Raw genomic sequence first — 20955 nt, forward strand, 5'->3', positions numbered from 1 at the left:
CAAATATTGCACTGTCCTGGGAAGATTTAATACTTGTTCCCTGTCACACCAGAGGCAAGCATTCACATTCTTCAGGCTACTTATTTTATATGCCTGTCATTTGATTGAGCTGTTTGTGGAGGATGAATGATAAAAATGCTATATCTTTCTAAAAACTGGTGACTTATAAAAGTAAAGGTGTTTGTTGCATTGACTTGCAACAGCAAAAGCAGCTCTGAACTTCCTCAAGAGAGGTAAATATTTCAGAACTTTTGAGAGCATACAGAAAGTTTTCTTCTGTATTTCCCTCCCAGAATGGACAAGAGGGTTGAAATATATACAGTTCTTTATTATTAGATTTAAGAATGTAAACAGCATCATTCATAACTCTGTTAATCATATAAAATTGCACTGTTTGGCATGTTTATTAAATTTAAAAAACATAAATGCCTTGATTCCCCCTCACACACACACACACACACACACACATTGCAGACTGCTACATGCTGAGCTCTCTAAGTATCTTGTTTTTTTTGGCTATAAGAACAGTATCATTTATGAAATCATAAATTTTGAGACAAACAACAGTGAAACAATTACAGTATTATCATATCTGAATATTAACTATGTGATTTTTTAAAGATATATATCTTTCAAGGATATACGGGAATGATTATCAGACTTTGTAGATTATTTTACAGATTCCCAGTTTTTCTTTTTGAGAAAATCAGATTAAATTCCTTTGACTGTGGGAGAATGGGGGGAGGGGAACCCCTGTCATGCATTTCCCCTGGATTTTTCTGGGGCTATCATATATCTGATATCTCAGTTTTCTTATTTGTGATGCTAGGTAGAAATGAAACTCCATTATAAAGCTGAGAGACAGTTTGTCCCCTAAAGACTTCGTAATCCACAAAGAGCAAAAGACGAAATAGGAATAATGTTGTGGCTTGAGTTGAACAAGACCATTTGGAATACATCTTACTATGTCACACTCATAAATGAAAATTAGAAAAGTGGATTAGAAAGTGTTATATTAATTGAAAGAAATGTCCAAAAGGCAATAAGAACAGTGTCAAGCATGGCAGAAGTAACAACCAAGATTCCCAACATCTAACTTAACGGATGGGGGCTTGTACTGGACAGAGTGCTCAGAAAACTGCAGTTATTACAAAGCAGGAAGAATTACAAGCATCATAGACAACAGGGTGCAAAATTCAAAATAATCTAGGGAAGTCAGGTGGGCATCTCCTTCGAGGGCACCTTCAAGGCTGGCGGGCAACGGAAATACAGTGAGTGTGCCAGTGTTGTACTTCAAACAACATCTCTTCAGAGGAAAACTGTCATGATGTTGAGGGATAGGGACTCTAAGAAATTGCAAAAAGCTGTTGTATAACTAGAAGTGATGTTGTGAGCAGGTGTGACACTGGCACTCCTGTCCTCATACCCAAATCCTTTTGAGATTGCCAGGTGGCCTGGCATCCTTAGGATAACCCTGGCCAATTGCGAGTTCAGTTGCCCATTTAGAAGAGAATTTTTCTAGGCAAAAGTATGCATTTAGGATTCTAGAATTCACTCCAGAGCTGCTGACCATACTATGGCTACATCTAAATAGGACCAATCTGTATGTCTGTGATGGGCACAAACATGGTGTATTTTGCTCAGGCACTCCTTGCTTCTTCTGTTGTGCACAAAGGGTTCTTGATCTTAGACTATTATTTTTAATTACTAATGAAAGTATGCTTACCAGAAAGACGAAAACACTGCAGAAGCTCTAAGAAGCCTATTTGGATGAACAGAGAACTTCAAGAGGAAATAAGAAAGAAAAGGGAGATGTTCAGGAAATGGAGGGAAGGACAGAGCTCTAAAGAAGAGTACCTACAGGTTACTAGGCACTGTAGATCAATCATCAGAAAGGCCAAAGCTGAGAGTGAGCTAAGATTGGCCAGGGAAGCCCACTGTAGCAAGAAATGATTTTTCAGTTATGTGAGGAGCAAACGTAAAGTAAAGGAGGCAATAGGCCCACTGTTGGGTGCGGATGTACAAACTCTAACGGAGGATGCATAGAAAGCAGAAAGGCTCAGCGCCTAATTTACATGTTTTTTTCCCACAGGTCAAAGAGTTTAGGCACATCTAGAGATGGCAGTAGCTAAAGGATAGTGTCTGGGTGGCAGGTTGACATGGACAGAAAGGTTGTCAAGAGGCATTTAGCTGCACTGGATGAGTTCAAATCCCCTGGGCCGGATGAAATGCACCCAAGAGTGCTCAAAGAACTTTCCGGAGAACTTGCACAACCCTTGTCCATCATCTTCGGGACCTCTTTAAGGACTGGAGATGTCCCAGAGGACTGGAAGAGAGCAAACGTTATTCCGATCTTCAAAAAAAGGAGGAAGGATGACTCGGGAAACTACAGACCAGTGAGTCTGACTTCTGTTGTGGGGAAGATAATGGAGCAGATATTAAAGGGAGCGATCTGCAAACATCTGGAGGACAATTTGGTGCTCCAGGGAAGTCAGCATGGATTTGTCTCCAACAGGTCCTGTAAGACCAACCTGTTTTCCTTTTTTGACCAAGTAACAGATTTAGTTTATTAGTCAGCCATTGGCCATTTCCAGCAAATTGACTGTACAGTACAAAAGTCTGTTAGAATTAAGACATCAAACTGATAAAGTAACAGGTTTGCTGGATCATGGAAATTCGGTTGATGTCATTTACTTGGATTTAAGTAAAGCTTTTTTTTTTAATTGTACGTCTTCTCCCAGTTTTTTTTAATATAGTTTTATTATTTATTATTATATAAAGCATTTACAGAAAGGTAAAGAGAAAAAAAAGCGACCAGCTGATAAGTAATTATTTCATTGTCTATACATCGTCTATACACGTATACCATACTTAGTGTAGTCTAATATTATCTCAAGAAATATATAGTCAGTTCCCAATGTATATTGGTCCTAACCTAACAATTACTGCTGTCTTTCTTAAGAAAGTCCAGATACTCACTCCACTGTTCATCATATTCTTCCGGTGGTTTCTTCTTAACCATGTTAGTGAGTCTTGCCATTTTTGCTAAGTCTGCTAGTTTGTCAAGCCATGTAGAAATAGTTGGAGTCTCAGTCGCCTTCCAGTGCTTCGCCCACACCAACCGTGCCGCCGTAGTTGCATGGAAGAAGAGGATTCTAGAAGAATTTGATAAAGCACTTGGGTGGAAACTTAGCAACATAGATTCAGGCTTCATTGGGTATCGCATTTTAAATATTTCCTGTAACACCATATGTATTTTAGCCCAATACTTTTTTGCTTTCTCACAATTCCACCACATGTGATAAAAGGAACCTATTGCTTTATTACATTTCCAACATTTATTATCAAACCTATCTGAAATTTTTGCAATGACCTTTGGAGTAATATACCATCTATAAAACATCTTATACCAGTTTTCCCTTAAAATCTGGCTGTTGGTTTGTTTAGGAATTTTGGTCCAAACTCGTTCCCATTCCTCCATAGCAATTATGGAGCCCAGGTTTTGCATCCATTTAATCATACAATTCTTTACTTGTTCCGACTCAGTCTCATATTTCAAAAGAAGTTTATAGATCTGGCCCTGTAGGTGTGGTTTTTTGAGCAGTAACATGGTTTCGAAATCACTAAGAGGCGAGTTTTTGTCCACTCGAATCTCAAAGTCTGTTTTTAGTCTAGCTTTCAGTTGGTTGTACTCCATCCATCGTAGCTCATATCCTTCTTTGTTTAATTCTTGCAGACTCTTGAGCTCACCTGTTCTCGTTAACAAGTCCTTATACATTGGGCATGTTATTCTTTTTTGCTGCTGTCTGGAAAAGTACGCCTCTATTGGCGATTTCAATAAATATGATGAGGAACAAAGTCTTTTTTTGTATTTATTCCAGATCTTTAGAAGAGCTCTTGTCCAAAAGTTGACCTTAGGTTTTTCCTTTCCTTTTGTTTTCAGGGAGGGCCAGAGCATTTCATGAAAGCTTTGCTTACTATCTACCTTTTCCAACACCAAGTCTCTTGTCATTGGGTCAGTTATCCAATCTGCCACTGCTGTCAGTGTTGCCGCATGTAGGTATAATTTTAGATTTGGGACGCCCTGTACCCCTCTCTTCTTGTCATCTTGTAAAATTTTAAAGGCAATTCTTGGCCTCTTATAGTTCCAGATGAACTTATTTATTTCAGACTGCCATTTATTTACCACAGAGTCGTTGATATCTATTGGCAGGGTTTGAAAGAGGAAGTTAAATTTTGGTAATATTGGCATTTTTACTGTGGCCATTCTTGCTGACGACGAAAGGTTCAGGCTGTTCCACTTCTTAATGTCCTGTTGGATTTGTAACCAGAGCTCCCCGTAGTTGTTTGCAAACAAGATATCAGAGCGGTTTCCAATTTGGACTCCTAGATATTTGACCTTTTTAGGGTTAATCTCACACCTTAATGCCCTTTTGGTTATCTCTATATTCAAATCAGACATGCCAAATAGCATAACCTTGGTTTTAGAGAGGTTTACCCTGTATCCAGAGTGTTTCCCAAAAGTGTTTATCTCTTCAAACAACAATTCTAAGGTGGAGATTGGATTGGTTAATACACAAACAACATCATCAGCATAGCTTTTAAGTTTAAATTCTTCTCCAGCAATCATAAGTCCCGAGAGCTTTGCGTTTGTTCGAATTTTACGCGCTAGTGACTCCAATACCAGGTTGAATAGTAGAGGGGAGATTTTAGTAAAGCTTTTGATAAGGTTCCCCATGATGTTCTGATGGCTAAATTGAAGGACTGCAATCTGGATTTTCAGATAGTTAGGTGGATAGGGAATTAGTTAGAGAACCGCACTCAAAGAGTGTTTCATCAGACTGGAGGGAGGTGAGTAGCAGGGTACCTCAGGGCTCGGTGCTCGGTCCGGTACTTTTTAACATATTTATTAATGATCTAGATGAGGGGGTGGAGGGACTACTCATCAAGTTTGCAGATGACACCAAATTGGGATGACTGGCAAATTCTCCAGAAGATAGAGACAGAGTTCAACGAGATCTGAACACAATGGAAAAATGGACAAATGAGAACAAGATGCAATTTAATAAAAATAAGTGTAAAGTTCTGCATCTGGGTCAGAAAAATGAAAAGCATACCTACTGGATGGGGAATACGCTTCTAGGAAACACTGTGTGTGAACGAGACCTTGGGGTACTTGTGGATTGTAAACTAAACATGAGCAGGCAGTGTGATGCAGCGGTAAAAAAGGTGAATGCCATTTTGGGCTGTATCAACAGGGGCATCACATCAAAATCACAAGATGACATAGTCCCATTGTATATGGCACTGGTCAGACCACACCTGGAGTACTGTGTGCAGTTCTGGAGGCCTCACTTCAAGAAGGACGTAGATAAAATTGAAAGGGTACAGAGGAGAACGACTAGGATGATCTGGGGCCAAGGGACCAAGTCCTATGAAGATAGGTTGAGGGACTTGGGAATGTTCAGCCTGGAGAAAAGGAGGTTGAGAGGGGACATGATAGCCCTCTTTAAGTATTTGAAAGGTTGTCATTTGGAGGAGGGCAGGATGCTGTTCCCATTGGCTGCAGAGGAGAGGACATGCAGTAATGGGTTTAAACTTCAAGTACAACGATATAGGCTAGATATCAGGAAAATATTTTTCACAGAGTAGTTCAGCAGTGGAATAGGCTGCCTAAGGAGGTGGTGAGCTCCCCTTCACTGGCAGTCTTCAAGCAAAGGTTGGATACACACTTTTCTTGGATGCTTCAGGATGCTTAGGGCTGCTCCTGCATTGAGCAGGAGGTTGGACTAGATGGCCTGTATGGCCCCTTCCAACTCTATGATTCTACCTCATCTTTCCTCTGCTGAAGGTGACTGAATGGACATCTTGATGTCTGAATGCTACTCCCTCAGCAAACTTAAGCCTCCTCAGGAGCTCAGAGTTGGTTATCGTTGTTTGTTGTCAGTTTGACAGCTTCAAGGACCCAGGAGTCTTCTATCACTGTCCTAAGTCTGAATGGCTTCTCATTCTTAGCTCTCGAATGCTCTAGGTTACTCTGCCACTTCTCTGTTGAGCATTTTCCTTGTTATTCTGCTGTACTATGGCTGTGATCAGGCATCCGCAGCTTTTCCTATGGCTTTCTGAAATTCTTTATGGCTCAGCAAGCACAGAAGACTCCTCAGCATTTTGCACATCTCTTAGCACCTGCTATTATCTTTGAGCTCTTTCTGCTTCCTAGCCTGTTTGCCAGATCTAATGAACAAATGAGCTAAGCTGGGCAAAATCCTCTACTAAAAGCTGTAAGAGGCTGGCAGAACCTGAAAGGGGGAAGTGAACGAGAAGCAGCAGCACTTAGCAGATGCCATTCTGAGCCAACAGGAGAGAACCACAGTCTTTCAGATGGGTTTGTGTATTGGCTAAGAACTATTTGCCACCCTGTGTGGTTTTGACTATGCCCATTTATGGATTGCCATCCAAGTAACAGTGTTGTATTCTGTGGCCCATGGATTGATCCCTTATTTTTTAATTTGTGTGGATGTCCTTGTCTATTCAAAAAAACTGAAGCTGATAGAGATAGAAGTATCCCTTAAGAATGGTCTAACACAGTGAACAAAATAATATTAATATTAGTATTAGACAGTTCAGTATATATCATCAGATACATTCTTGTTGAATGGTGGTATATGATAAACCCTCCCTCCCATGCAGATTTTTGATTTACTTAATTTTTATTGACTTAATTTCCCATCCCTTTCTACCTAGTGGGGGACCTAAAGCATCTTACCCTGATCCCATTTTCTCCATTTTCTCCTCACAACAACCTATCTCCAGGTACCTGTTCAGGAGTTCCGCAGTCCTACTGGACTCAGCCATTAAGAACAAGTAAAGCTGGATGTCATCCACATATTGGCACCTTGCTCCAAATTCCCTGATGATCTCTCCCAGTGGTTTCATGTAGATATTAACCAACATGGGAGACAAGATGGAACTCTGTGAGATCCCGTAGCATAAATAGCATGGGGCCACACAGTAGCCCCCCAGCATTACCTTGTGGAATTGGTCAGTCAAATAAGAATGGAAAAGGAAACACTAATTTATGTAGAAAATGATCAAAATATGGAATTTACCACCAAAGGATGTAGTGATGACTCCAGGAAAAAAATGGCTTTAAAGGGGGGTGAGATAGATTCATGGAGGATTCATCTATTCATGGCTACTGACTCAAGGGAACCTTCACATTCAGATGTGCTAATCCTCTGAATCCCAGAACCAGGAGGCAACATCAGTGGAAGGCCTTGGTCTCTATGCCCTGTTGTTAGTCATATAAGGGAACTGGCTGGTCACAGTGTGAGGCAGGATGCTGTACTAGATGGACCACTGGTTTGATCCAGCAAGGCTTTTTCTTATGATTTTATGAGTGGAACCACTGAAGTATAGCTCCCTCCCTTCCACTCAGAGAAAGATGCCATGTTCTACTTCTGCTAAGATCCATATCCATTAATTGACAGAAAAGGATTCAAGCTTTCATTAAAACTGAGTTACCACAGTATTTTCGAGAGAGAGGGAAGGAAAAGTTTACAGCCAGGAGTGTTGCTACTAAATACATTAAATGACAAGTAATTGCTTAGTTATTATGGGCAGAAATGAAAGTGATGGTTCATTATTGGAAAATATCCATGAAATAGCCATAAATAAAGTCAAATGGAACAGATAGTAATACAAAGCCTGTAGTGGCCCTGACTTCCCCGGGCTGCTCGGCATGTAACTGTTTGGCTCTTATAATGGAATAGACTTAAGCTGCCTGATTTTATGTATGCTTATTCAGAAGCAAGTCCATTGAGTTCAGTCAAAAGTATTCCCTGGGAAGTATGCACTGGTCTGTTGTCTAATTCATAGCGTCAGAGCTTGAGCTGTCTGTTCAGGGATCTTATCTGGTACCTGGACCGTTCTAGTATCCATGGAGCTACATTACTGATGCAAATCAAATAGCCTTTAGGTTTGCTGGATGGCAATGGACCTGAAGCTGGGCAGCAATTGTGTGCCCATATGCCCTTATGCTGGAACAGTGGGGAAAACGTGAATTATCTGGGTCAAATGCTGGCAAGACAGCTGTGAGCCCTTTGGCCATTTGGATGAGAATAATGTGATATTATGGGCTCACATGCAGTATATCAGAAATTCAAACTAGGCTGTTTGCAGTCAGACATTCACATTTTTCTGAATGCAGTTAAACATTTATTTTTGTGGAATTGCCTTTTAAAAGTTTGTTTAGTGTAGACCACATAAGCCTACTGGAGGAAAGCATTTTTTGTTTTTATTTGTGGTTTGAAATAACCATCAAAAGTGGATTGGTTCTTGGATCTTAACAAACCAACAAAGAAATAAAAATCATTCCATTTTTGAGCCAATATTGAGTCAAATTTATCTGCTTTTTTGTGGAAGTAAAAATAAAATAAATGTTTTAGCTCTGATTTTGAATGATGTTATTGGAATTGTTTGGGTATTTTGTTTGGCAGCCCTTCCAAGACACTATGGGTGTGTGTCTCTTTCTACTTATTAGTCAAGAAGCAATATACTAGGAAGGGCTTTTGAGAAACTTCTTATCAGACTTTTGACAGAATTGTGACACAGATTCCTTGAACACAGCCTTAAATGTTTCCAAGAAGTATATTGAACATGCTGTCACAGCAATCTGGTTGGAGGATGTTAATGAAGAAGATTCTGTGCTATTGTGCAGTAGGCACAAAGGAAGTACCTTTTATAGTCCTGGTACCTTTTCTGTATTAGAGCTAAAGCCAGACAATTTGTTCAAGCTCTCATCAGCCATGATTACATGCACCTTCCAACCACCTTTCTTTCTGCCCAGTGGCTGATCAGCCAAGGAGATAAGTGCATCCAATTTCACCACCTTATCCCTCTGCAAATGGTGGAGGGAAAGCTCTTCAGAGACTCCTTTTGAAATATTTGGGGCCATTGTTCAGATTACAGGCAAGTTTGACTGAGAAGTTCTGTTCATTTTCTCAAATTCTGTCCATTGTCTGAGACACTTCATTTGTTTCAAAGTGTCCTTCTTGCTAGTTTACTCAACTTTCCTTTTTTTTTTTTGCTCCTTCCCTCTGCAAACTTTAGCAAGTTTGTCTGACATGAGATGAAATTTTGCAGTGGTCATTTTTAGTGTTTAAGAAAAGGCCAAATGTCTTTATTATTTCATTGACCTTTTAAATCAGCTGTTCTAGCCTTCCTTAATTTCTGACAGGAGGGTAGTGCCATCAGCATACCAAAGATTATTTATATTCCTTCCTCCAATCTTAATTCCAGTGTTAGTTTCTTTGAGTTTAATCTCTCTCATAATGATCTCAGCATATAATTTAAACAGGAAGCAGGAAAAATACAACCTTAGCACATTCCATTCTCTATTTTGAACCAGTTAGTGTCACCAAAAGGTATGTAAATGGCTTCTTGGTTTGTACAGAACACTGCATCAGTTTGATCAAATGTACTGGCACTCTCAAATTTTGCAGGGCTTCCCACAATTTACTGTAGTTTGTGTGGTTACAGATGTGAAAACTCCAAAAAAATTGTGAAGTTTTTTCCCCCCTCATGCTTCTCACTTTCTTGTGGGGAGTTAAAAAAAACCCTTCCTCCTATAAGAAAAATATGAGGAATACTTTTAAAGAGAGGGTGGGAATGCTGTAGATATATACAGACCTGAAATTCAAGATGAATTTCTGCACCTAGAAGGATACCTAATCCTCATGAGTATGCTGGGCATTCATTGCTTTTGAGCTGTTATATGCTTTCTTTTGTACTTTTGGTCTTACTTGTGGTTGACCTTTTCACCTCTCCCTTGAACACTGTGACACCTGTACCTCCAGACTGGGTAACAAGTAGCTTATTGCCCTACATTGTTGGAGGGAAAAGAGGTCAGAAGCATGTGGTGGGGCAGAAACTTCAGCAAAGCTTCAGAGAAAATGTCTGAAAGGTTTAACTGAAAACCGAGGGGCTTTTTGCAAGGCTTCAAAATCGCACAATGGTTGCCAATTGGAAACGCTATTGATTTGCCATAATGCACGACGTCGTAGACAATCTGCAACACTCCTGAAACCGATCAGCAAAAAGCGCTTCATTGTAGCGCTTTCAGGGGAATCCCAAAAAGTGGATTCACCCTCCGGAAAGCGCTACACTCTTGCAAACAATCTGCAACACTAGCGATAAAGACCTGTGCATTAACATTGTTGCGGTTTCTTCAAAGTCCCTCCTCCTGAGCCTATCCTCCAAACTTTCGGCGAAGCGATCGCCATTTTTTTTTCTCCGAGCGAGCGGGGATAAACGCACCAGCGAGCCTCTTTCTGTTTAGAGGCTTCCCTGGCTTCAGTCCTTCACCTTTAGTCACTAAGCACAAACCACATAAAAGCCCGTTTGCTGAAATAAAGTCCCTTTATTTTTTACACATTAATTCAGCCGAAAATCGGACCCGTGAGAGGGGGGGGGATTTTTTTTTTATCACTCGAGGCAGTGTGGCAACGATCATACGATCAAACGACAGCTCACATTAGGCAGCTGGATGGGTCTCTCCGTTGCAACGAATCTACACAGATTCGTTACAATGGGTCTGTTTTTTTTAAAAAAAAACCTTTCTTAAACGGAAAGGGGCTGTTTGGGAGCATGCTAACGGCTGCCCATTGGCTGCTTGACGGCCAGGGGCGGGACGAGCTTGGAAATAGCGCTTCCTTTTCTGCTGAGACCGGAAGCTGCGGGAAACGCTACAAAACGCAACTGGATTCCACTACAAAGGCAGGTATGCATAACGACGAATTCCACTATTTTAAATGGCGATTTTTCATTCAGTGACCAATTTGCAACAAAGATCCCGGTGCGAAAAGCCGCCGAGCTTTCTCTTAACAAATAGCAGATAGTCTGCGAGCTAAGAGAGCATAGGGTGCATGAGCTTTCAGTTTTCTCTCAAATATTGGGTATATTTGTAGTTTTTACTTATAGAAAACTAAGACATTTATAACTTGTAAATTCCATAAATGTGTAAAATGTTGCAGTTTTGTTAGAACAGTAAAATTAGTTTAGGATTGATTGGACAATAAGTATTGCATATATTTCAATTTCTGCCCCCTACCCCCAAGTTCAAAAATTTCAGAAATTTGCATCTCTCTGTATAGCTGGCAAGGTGTTTCCCAACAACAGTTCTTATTTCTGCCCTGTGCATAACTTTGCAACTTACTCTCACTTACTAAAACAACAACAAACCCTTTCCTTCTGTTCTCTAGAGGGGTGTGAGAACTGTGCTAATTGCATGACATCTGTCAATTTAAAAACGACTGAAGGTTATGGGTTTGTTTTTTTTGCTGTATTTCTCATTAGTATTTTAACTTCATTGAAATGATGTATTCTTACCACAAAGTCTCAGGGGGCTGCATCCATCTGTGGAAAATGAGAGGAAAGGTCTTAAGATAATTTTACTATGAACAACTGATATTTGAAGAAATAGCTATTTTAGTTTAAAAGCCTAAAAATGTTGGCTGCCTCTAAAAAGATGATTTATTCTAATAATTCAATCTACTAATTTGATGAAAGTGAAACATTTAGCCCCTAATCACCTGACATGGCGAAGTCCTGGTATCTGGAAGCTACCAAAGGGAGTTTGTTATCTCTGGCTTTTGCTTCTTATTATTGTCAGTAATTTTTCATTCCTTTGAAGCTAAGAGCTTTCATCTAGAGGTGCTCATTTGGGGCACTGAAAGAGATCTACACTTCCTGCCATTATTGTCTGCCTCAATTCAAGTAATGTCCTGTTTTCTTCATGACAGACCTACTCTAACAGGGCTACATTTAACAAACGCAGGCTGTACTTTGAAAGAGGAACTGACAACATAAAGGCTTATTATAGCTAGATAATCTGATTCAAGTACATGGGTATTACACTAACAGAACACTAGTGATAATGTTAGCATGATCATTGCTTAATAGCTTTGTTGCTGGTTTAGGCCCTTATTGTTCTTAAAGATTTTCCTGAGAGAAACTGGTAGTTTAGCTGATGGACCTTTGCACTGGCCTGAGAGGTTTTGTTATCTTATTAGGTTGCGTTAGGCTTGTTGATTTATTTCTCTATTGACCTGAATCAGCTGTTCTGAACACATCTGCTTAATTTGCCTCTCACAGAAGGGATACGAATTTCTAGGTACATCTGAACTGTAAAAACAAAAATTGGCAAACAGATTTAAACACTGACCTTAAATTTCATCGTTATGGTTGTCCTCCTTAGGATATAATGCTTGGTTCTTTAATGCTGCTGTCTTTGTTTTCAGGTGGACTGAGTTTTTTATGTGGTGGTATTTTACAAATCTAGCAGGATGAGCTATAATTCTTCATCACTTTCATCACAATTCTTCATCACTTAGCCTATTTGTCCAAGAAAGTTTCCTAGAATGTGATGTATAAATATAGCGGGTGTAAGACTATGGAAGAAAGACACGTAGCTGTAAACACTTTCACATGTTTTGAACATGTTCATAATCACAACAGTTAGAGGAGGGGAGGGCTGTGGCTCAAATTATAGAATTTACCTTGCATGCAAAAAATCTCAGGTTCAATTCTTGGCAAGTCTGACTAAAAGAATCTCTGAAAAGTAAGTATTGGGAATGGTCTTGCTTGGCCTCATACCTCAGTGAGTTACTGTTGGGCCAATAACAGTCCTGATCTAGATGAATAGTTTGATGCAGTGTTAGGCCGTTTCATGTATTAAATTGCGTTTTAGAATGAAAACTGAGATTCATAGGAATTGAAAACAAGACTGACCAGTAAAAAATGTAGAACTAAAGTTTGCTGGCATTTGAGCTTACCTTGAAACAGAAATAAAAGATCAGGAGAATGCATAGCATAAGCAAGAAGATCGGAGTATGAAAGTGCTGAAGACCATAAACATTTGGGGTAACGTGGGTATTTCACAAATACTTAATAAGCATGTTGAAGAAGATCTACAATGCAGATGTAGATAAGTACAGGTTTTGAAGCAAATGAATCTGAGTTTAATGTTTAAGTTTCTTCATTTAGCACTTTTTTGACAGTGTGTCTGTTCATTAATGTCAGTACTAGGTCCCTTTGGCATGTTTCTTTTCTAGCAAGTTATCCTTCATGTCTGGGTTTATTCTGTTAGCAAGCGGTCTTCTTTGAAAACTGAAGATTCATTTGCTTTTTGATAATGCTGAATACATGTAACTACACTTATATACACTACAAGTAGTAGTTATGTAGTGCGCTATAAGGGAGGACAAATCTTGGGCTGTCTTTGTGGGATCGTGAAGAAACAAGAGATATGAACATTCAAAGAGTAACCATACTATGATATGAAACTTACATAAGATGAAAAAGTGTGAGTAAATGGGTATGTGCAAGTTAAGCTTAAAAGGCATTATAGAGAAAAAGATTGAAGTAATAGAGAATGAATAGCTAATAGGTAGCTATGTGCCAATTTAACTTTGTATAAAAATACTCTGAGATGAATGGCATGGATGGGAGAATGTTGTAAGATAATTGCTCAAATATAAGCAACAAAAATTGTGAGGGACTTAGTACCTCTCTATTAAAATGCTAATAAAGGCATTGAGTGGAATTCAATTGGTGACAGAAGATGGACCGAAGTGCTGGTTGCACCGTTGTCTTGCTTTATAATTCACTTCTAGACTGTGCAAAAATGAGCTGGTGCAAAGATGCACAAGCTGACACATGAATTTATAACAATTTCCAATGTGTCAAGTGACAATTGGCAGACACTTAATGACAATTAACACCATACGTGTCTTACAACACTCCCCTCTTCCTCAGTAGGTGAGAAGTTCCTTAGGATGGGAAAATGCTAATGGTTTTGTTCTTTTTATTTACAAAAATACAAGCACAGCATACATGGAGGCAAGGAAGAAATTGAACAAGGTAACAGATTAGCCACCCTGCATCAGACTGTAATCCAAAGTACAAGGGTTTTTCCGCAGAGAAATCAGTCTTCACGTCTCTATGCATTTTTCCTGTGGTTGTTCCAAATTGTCCACATACACACCCATACCTTCTCCCTCCTTTCAGCTGGAGTGTGTGTCACTTTTTCCAGGCACTAATGAGTTAACCCCTATTGATCAAGCTTTGGTGAACGTTTCTACTTATCAGGGAACTATTGCTAAACCCATTTATAAAGCACTGACTTACCATTCTAGGCTATTACCTAATAATTTGTTTAACACCAAATGGAAGAAATATAGATAAAATATGCTTGTCTGCCAAGTTTAGAGAAGAAAGCAAGGCATCTGTGCACACTGGAGGAAAATGCTTTTAAAAGGTAGACCATACCAGAGACATCACTTATCTGTTTCATTCCTCAGTAATCAGGGCTCTCTCATCCTCACCTACCTCATAGGGTATCTGTTGTGGGGAAAGGGAAGGGAAGGAGATTGTAAACCACTATGCTGTCCTGTCGGGCTGCACCTGCCTGGCTGGGTGGTTATGCTGGAGCAGAGACCTTGCCCAAAGTCCACAATCCATTCTAGGAGGCCAGGAGCCAGTAGAGACAGAATTCACAGGAAAGCGGGATGGGAAGCGAAGTCAACCCAGCCTTAGTCAAAAACAGAGAATGGGACAAAGGCAAAACATGAACCGGAATCTGGAATGGAGTTGAAGCCAAGCCAAAAGATTTGAGGAGCCAAAGCAGGAACATCAGACAAGCCAGAGGTCAAAGAGCCAGAGTAGCTGTGTTAGACAAGTCAAAGATCAAAGAGCCAGAGCAGGTACGTCAGACAAGCCAATGGTCCAAGAGCCGGGAGAGCAGGAATAGAGCTTTGCTGTGGCAACCCAGAACAGGAGTCTCAGGAGGCAGGCACGGTAACACACATTATCTCCATACCAAACCTTGTCTCAATGTCCTTCTGAAATAGCCAGAACTGGATGGAGCTGCCGTCAGCCAAAGGGCCTGAACCTGGTGCTAATCCTCATCAGAGGAAGGAGTTGCAGGTGGACCCCATCTACCTTGACAGTGAGCTGCCACGGTGCTGATCTTTTGACAGCTGTCATAGTAGATTGCCTCCTCCAATGCTGCTATTCAGAGCTTGCGGGGACTTTGGCCGGAGGCTTCCAGTGCTGTTCCTCCAGTGAGTCTTCCAGGCTAGTCACCGCCTGGTCTATAGACTTGGCATAGGAGGACTGAGTTTCAGCCTGGCTCAGCTCTGGCTGCTCATCCTCTGGTGGTTCAGGCTGTTCCTCATCTGTGGCAGTTGGGTCTCCTGGTGCTTCCGGGAGATCTGCTGCCTCTGGAGCACCTCCTGGTGCCGTATTTGAGGGTGCGGTCATGACAGCCAATTCAAGTGAGTCTTGGGGGGAGCTGAAATGCCAGAATGGAAGGTGGGAGGTGTCATGCTCTGCCTTGCCCAGGGTGCTGGTGCCACCTCCTCCTGCTGCTGCTGAGGGAGCTGGCACGCCATGGTGGGTCCTCTGGGGTGATGGCACCGCATCTCCCTCCTCCTCCTCCTTCCTTTTCTAGCTCAGGGCCTGCCCAGCTGAGGCAGTGTGGACGTATGAGGCTCTGCGAGCACATCTGTTGGTGGGGCACAGCAAGGTGCACCTGGCCACCTTCCTTGTGCTGGAGGAGCTCTTCTACCACTCACGCATCTTCTGCACCCGTGCAGATGCTGACCTGCCCAGGCTGCTGGCCCTCACGCTGGGCACTGACCCTACCTGGCCACTCACTTGCTGCCTATGCCCACTGTATGTCTTCTCCCCCATGCCACCCTCTGCATCTTGTGCCACTGGCACCACAGCTATGCCCCGTACTACCCACCGCTCTGCCTCACCCGATGCTTACTCCAGTGCCGACACCAGGTTAAGCTCAAAGGTTGGGGAGGGCAGCCCTCAGAAGAATAATTGGGAGCCTACCTCAACAACGAGAGGAGCAGGTGAGGGCTGGGAATGGAGGTCCCTCTAGTGCCCATTGCATCCCTGGGTGCAATGGGCTTTACAGCTAGTTAAATATGTTTTCTTAACAAGGTGGAAGACTGGTAACCATGTTCACATGCATCTATCTCTCTCGCTAGCATATTTGCCTGGGAAAATTGGAGTGTTTCTTCCAAGCCAACTGGATTCTAAAAAATGGTTTCTCTGAGAGAAAAGCAAAACTCTTCTTTTCTCAGGCATCTGCATTTAATTATCATAGCAAACTGGAGTTTAAATGAACCCAGAAAACCTGTCATTATTGGTTACAAATGAGGGGAGAGGGAAGGAACATTCAAGCATGGCTCAATGGCTTCAAGCCCATCATGAACAAACATGTTAATGATAGCTGAATGTAGACCTAACAAACTCTCTGGCTATAGTTCTAGGAATTTCTGGAGATTGCTTAGCACAGGTGCAAAATCCAGATGACCGGTCAAATAATATCAATTATTGTTATGCTGCCAGAATCTTTTTAACTGAGGCAAGTGAAATGAATTGAATGGGCGTATTTGCAGGTATACAGTCCATTTGATACAACATTTTGAGGTAAATAACTACGTATATAGGAACAGATGGCCACTGAATGCTGTTTGTGTTGTGAGATGCTTAAATGGAATGTCATATATATATCTAATGAAATCATTGAGTTACCTCAGATGGGCATCTTTTTAATCCCCTCAAGGACTAACATCAGGACTATTTTGTTTGGCTTTTTTTTTTTTGCAACTTTAGTGATAGAAGTAAGAATGTGTTAATGAATGACACTAAACTGTGAAGAACTTTCAGTTCAGTCGAGAATTGGGAAAGTATGCATAATAAATGGAATGATTTATGAACTGATGAAACAGAAAAGGAGTGGGATTTGACAGTGCATAGTACATTGTTATAAGCTTGGGACAGGTTTGGTTCCTGCAAGAAATGTATAAGCTGCAAACGCTAGAAGATCATAGGTTAAATCAAGTGACATCTGTGAGTCACAAGTGTTACGTATTTATTAGGAAAATGTGTATACTGTTAGATATATTAGTCAAATCATTGGCAGCTAGGGTCTTGCATTCAAAACCTCTTTTAGAATACCGAGTCATGCTTTCATTATCTTTGTTCAAAAAGCTGGGCAAGTTAGAGTTTCCAGGTCTGTGCTGAGAAATACCTGGAGACTTTGGGGGTGGGGTCCTGAATGGGTGGGATTTGGGTCAGAGAGAGACGTCTGGGGAGTATAATGCTATGGAGTTCACCCTCCAAAGCAGCCATTTTCTCCACGGGTACTGAGCTCTGTCATTTGTAGATGAGCTTTAATTCCATGGGATCCCCTGGTCTCACCTGGGGACTGGTATCCCTAGGACAAATACTCAAGAAAGCAAATGGAATAGTGAAAGAGACAGCATGTGTGAGATTTGTACAGAACTAGTTCTGGGCCACTGGCAGCATAGCTCTGACATTAGCTTGATTTCTTTTGCTTCCAGTTCCACAGTACATAATATTTCCAGATCCCTAGTTAGAATGATAAAAGGAGCTATTAGTAAATGGTCCAACTCATCTGAAAAGAGTATATGCCATGCTATTTTTTGGTGTTGTTTATAATGTATTTGTGGAAATTATGGCAGGAAGATTTTACCTTACCTATTCTGTCTTTTAATTATAAGCACTAGCTGCACTCAGACTCAAATAATCAACAGTTGCCCCATAGGGATCAGTTAATAGTGTGACTGATTTCTCTATTCTATGTCCAGGTTTTTCTTTTAAAACTTTTAAAATTGTGCTTTGTGTCGTACTTGTTGCTTTAACATATGCATGCTATGCTGGCTAACTCCCATGGCCCTGTAATTTATCATGCTTTCCTTCCCTGCAGTGCACATAGAGCCTGGCACATGTGAAGTCATTGCTGCCCACAGATGCTGCAATAAGAACAAGATAGAAGAGCGCTCACAAACTGTGAAATGTTCTTGCTTCCCAGGTCAGGTGGCTGGGACAACACGTGCTGCTCCTTCATGTGTTGATGGTGAGTATGCAGCCCCTAGGAATACTGATCATTGAGGAATGGAGATAAAGAAATCTACTCATTGTTCTGTAGCCTTTAACTCTGAATATGCCTCATGGGAGATTTACATCAAAATCCTTCAATGTTACATTAGTTTAGCAGGCTAAGCTGGGCATTCTCCTGTGAAAATAGTCGGCTCAAAAAAGGCTCTTTTGAAACAACAGTTTTCTGCTGTTCACAGCCCCGAGAAGCTGTAGCTTCAGTGCCATAGTTGTATAAAAATAGTTTTTCACTGTCCTCATTCTTAACTAATGTTCTTTGCTCCTGAGTGATGTTATCAGACAATCCAAATGCTACCATTGCACAAATGTAAAGCTTTTCACTTAATTATGAGCCATGATTTGAGCCAATCAGGAGAGCCTCAGCTTGACAAAATATGGTCATGTTGAAGTTTGCATGCTCTTCATGGGTTTTTGCAAAGTTCTTGGAAACTTTGGTTGCCAGACCCAGAAACACAAGAAAATGTTTATAGTCAGGTCACAGGCACATGGCCCTAAGGATGTAATTGGCACTTTGTTAATCATTTCAGTTGATATGAATGACCCCCAGACTCCTTCAGGCACCACATATGTTGTTGCATTAGTGCAGCCTTTCTTAACCTTTTTACCCTTGAGAAATCCCTGAAACATTCTTCAGCCTTCGAGAAACCCCAGAAGTGGTGTGGTTGGACAGAATATGGTAGAGAAGCATAGCTATGTACATGCCCACCCAAGGTTCCTCCCCTTCCCACCCCCTCCAGGCCCATCATTGGCCATTTTGGGAGGGACAGGTGGGTTGACACAACCATATGTGGTCATATCACCCAATAGATGTTCAACTCATTTTAAAGATCTATCTATCTATCTATCTATCTATCTATCTATCTATCTATCTATCTATCTATCTATCTATCTATCTATCTATCTATCTATCTATCTATCTATCTATCTATCTATCTATCTATCTATCTATCTATCTATCTATCTATCTATCTATCTATCTATCTATCTATCTATCTATCTATCTATCTATCTATCTATCTATCTATCTATCTATCTATCTATCTATCTATCTAATGTTGTTGTTGTTGTTAGGTGCAAAGTCATGTCCAACCCATCGTGAACCCAGGAAACTCTTCCAGGGCCATCAAGAAACCCCCAGGGCTTCATGAAACCCTGGCTGAGAAAGCCTGCTTTAGTGAAATGAAGAAGTTATATTAGGTATCAATAATTCTCAGTATGCAGGCCCTTGGATGTTCTTCTCCTGGACATTATTCTATAAAGTGCTAATTTGGCTATCAAATGCTGAGTCCAAAATTCATGCTAACATGAGCATTCTAGCTCCTGATGATACCCTGGTAGATCACCTTAATCAATCGATTATATTTATAGACCGCCACTCCAATCCCAGTCACCTCATGGCAATTTACATAAAAACATAGACATAAAACATAAGACCAGATAACCCCCCCCCCATGCATCCAAAGAATGGCGGCAGCAATCAACAATCTAAGATCCCACCCATGCCCACCCTCAACCCTTCTAATAGCATTTGCTGTTGCCCTGGTACATGTTCACCGGTGATGATCAGCCTAGTGGACTATCCTATACTATCCTGCATCCTCATGTGTTATGATTCATCTTGAGAAAGGGAACCTCTAACTGGATAAGAGCACATAGTGCTGTTCTGTATGCCATCCCATCAGTTATATAGCTAGTACTGTAGAAATAAGGACAGCATTCTTATGGTCCCACTTCAGTTCTTATCATTCTAAATAAAACTGGACTATTAAAACCATATCCCTAACTATAGGTGCTAACCTTGCATTCTGCCTGGCACTGCAGTTGATAGTGAATGTAGAATGAGAAACCCAAGCATGCACAATATGGAGGGGATTCACTATAGAAGAAATCTGCTGGTGCTATTTCAAGATTTTGTACTGCTGTGGTTTTTTGTATATTGTTTAATTGCTTGAAGCCCCACAATTAATCCACTCTCTGTATATTCTGGAAGAATTCCATAGATTTTAATAAGACCGTTTTGTAATGTGGATTGAAGCTGTAATTACTTGACATGCCTGATTTTGAACTCAGAAGTAATTTAGTCCACCTGTCTGCATGTTTGTTAAATTAACTCTGGAAGGAGCTAACCTATGTGCCTCTCTGTCCTTTGTTGATGGTTTGGCATACAGTGATCTAGACTGTCTGATCTCAAAGTTCTGCCATTGATTTTTTTTGTTTAACATAGAGAAACCTGTGACTGCAATGTAGGTGCTGAACATATAAATAATAACATGCTGTCTAATCACCTGTGCAAAGCACTAAAAAAAACCTCACAGCCCATCTATTTTTTATTGAGCACTGTCATTCTGGATCTATTTGAAGTGGCTGGAAGCCTCTGCTAGTGCATTATTGATTGGCTTGGCAGCTTGGCTAGTGCAAATGGATTTGTGCCTGATGCCAAGAAAGTACTTTAAAAATGTAGGATACAATTCCCATGAAAGACTACATCCCAAGCCGCTTCACAAAGGTATCTCCTCCTATGTGAGCAAAACACTTTCCCTGAAATTACCTAGGAAATTATCATGCAGGCATAAGATAAAAACCTAGACACACAGTGCTTAAAAGCACTTTATTTACATCAGCACTTAAAATACAGTGAACCGGCAGTGGGTTAATACATATAACATAATTTGTAATATGGCTAACTGTTACCCATATGACACATCACTCCATGGATTTGAGAAAATTATTCCATGCAAAGTTCAGGTGAAAAGTATCAATAATAAAGCAAATAATCTTCCACAAAAAAAGTGAAATATCCTTTTAGGTGAAAGAAGAATCTCATTCAGGGCATGTGAGAGATATATGAGTTTGGGACTTAAGAGGGAATGCATACAGGAGTGCTGGATGCCTGAGACACTGATGGGCTACATCAAACCCAGCATATTCTCTGTCCATGGTAGCTTCCAGGCAGGT

The 20955-nt window shown here is 40.7% G+C and overlaps 1 protein-coding gene across 2 annotated transcripts in view; it reads left to right on the plus strand.

The window, feature by feature from the left end:
• TAFA3 (TAFA chemokine like family member 3) overlaps positions 1–20955 on the plus strand; it is a 104763-nt gene that overhangs the window by 69823 nt on the left and 13985 nt on the right. For both annotated transcript variants that reach the window (XM_077334923.1, XM_077334924.1), the window contains exon 4: positions 17810–17959. In XM_077334923.1, coding sequence (XP_077191038.1) covers positions 17810–17959 — 150 coding nt within the window. The remainder of the gene's footprint in view (positions 1–17809; positions 17960–20955) is intronic.

Source organism: Paroedura picta, chromosome 4, assembly GCF_049243985.1.
Source record: "Paroedura picta isolate Pp20150507F chromosome 4, Ppicta_v3.0, whole genome shotgun sequence".
In the NCBI taxonomy this organism is placed as follows: domain Eukaryota; kingdom Metazoa; phylum Chordata; class Lepidosauria; order Squamata; family Gekkonidae; genus Paroedura; species Paroedura picta.